The sequence below is a fragment of the Myotis brandtii genome, unplaced genomic scaffold (assembly GCF_000412655.1).
Source record: "Myotis brandtii unplaced genomic scaffold, ASM41265v1 scaffold190, whole genome shotgun sequence".
Lineage (NCBI taxonomy): Eukaryota > Metazoa > Chordata > Mammalia > Chiroptera > Vespertilionidae > Myotis > Myotis brandtii.
Window position 1 is genome coordinate 4,888,034 of NW_005357076.1, and position 1,234 is coordinate 4,889,267.

Genomic DNA, 1,234 nt, shown 5'->3' on the forward strand with positions numbered 1-1,234 from the left:
CGATGAGAGAGAAACATCGATCAGCTGCCTCCTGCACACTCTCTACTGGGGATGTGCCCGCAACCAAGGTACATGCCCTTGACCGGAATCGAACCTGGGACCCTTGAGTCCGCAGGCCAACGCTCTATCCACTGAGCCAAACCAGTCAGGGCTCATCTCTGCACTTTAGAAAGCATTAAAAAACAAAAAAACCCACCTTTGCTTCAGCAGCTTGTATTTTTATTATGATGAGGGTTTGGGTCATGTTATCTCCACCAAAGTGGAAGGTGATTCAGGAGCTGGAGGGTGAGTGGGAATGATTCTGTAAGTCCTGTCAGATAAAGAATTTTTTAAAGAGGTCTTTTGTGCCTTTTGTTTAATGTAGACTTTTTCTTGCAGGCCTCTAGGGAAGTACCTACTCTGTAGGCTGCACGATTATTTGGGCCTTAGAGCTCTATGTACTGTCAGTACCGTCTTTGAAAAAATTACTGTTCTTCGAAAAAATACATGTGTATGAACCATGTGAAATTGCCAAATGCCGATGCTGTGCTGTTTTTTTTGCTAAAAAACAAACAGCATATAGGTTCAACCTAATACGGACTTTCACGTATTGAAAAAGATTCCTCGCCCTGACCGGTCTGGCTCAGTGGATAGAGCGTCTGCCTGCGGACTGAAGGGTCCCAGGTTCGATTCCGGTCAAGGGCATGTACCTTGGTTGCGGGCACATTCCCAGTAGGGGGTGTGCAGGAGGCAGCTGATCGATGTTTCTCTCTCATCGGTGTTTCTAACTCTCTATCCCTCTCCCTTCCTCTCTGTAAAAAAAACCCAATAAAATATATTTTAAAGAAAGAAAGGAAAAGATTCTGCGATGAAGTGCCAGGTGTCTAGAGTGAGGGGAGTGGTGTCGCTGCGGAGAGGGCGTGGCGGCTCGCGCGCTACTTCCGCTTACGCCTGCTCTACTACGCCCGTCGGCACGTAGACGCTGGGCTTTCCACGCCCCATTTTACAGCAGCCGTAAAGTGCGGTGTCGTGACCACGCCCTTTCCTGCGGCTCTTGTGACGCAGGCGCCCTGGGCTTTTTGCGCGGGAAAAGGCAGCAGTTCGGAACTAGCCGGGGCTGCTGGAACCCACTGTTTTCGCGGAGTCCGCCGCTGGCCCCGCGCCTCTGCCGGCCATGGGGCTGCTGGAGCAGTGCGAGCAGGTGTTCGGTACCGCCGACCTTTACCGGGTGCTGGGGGTGCGGCGCGAGGCCTCG

The 1,234-nt window shown here is 51.8% G+C and overlaps 1 protein-coding gene across 1 annotated transcript in view; it reads left to right on the forward strand.

The window, feature by feature from the left end:
• The first annotated feature begins 792 nt into the window (after positions 1–792).
• DNAJC9 (DnaJ (Hsp40) homolog, subfamily C, member 9) overlaps positions 793–1,234 on the forward strand; it is a 5,297-nt gene continuing 4,855 nt past the window's right edge. The window contains 1 exon segment of the mRNA XM_014538395.1: positions 793–1,234. This exon segment is cut by the window's right edge and continues 4 nt beyond it. Within this exon segment, the coding sequence (XP_014393881.1) occupies positions 1,154–1,234 (81 nt within the window). The 5' untranslated portion in view covers positions 793–1,153.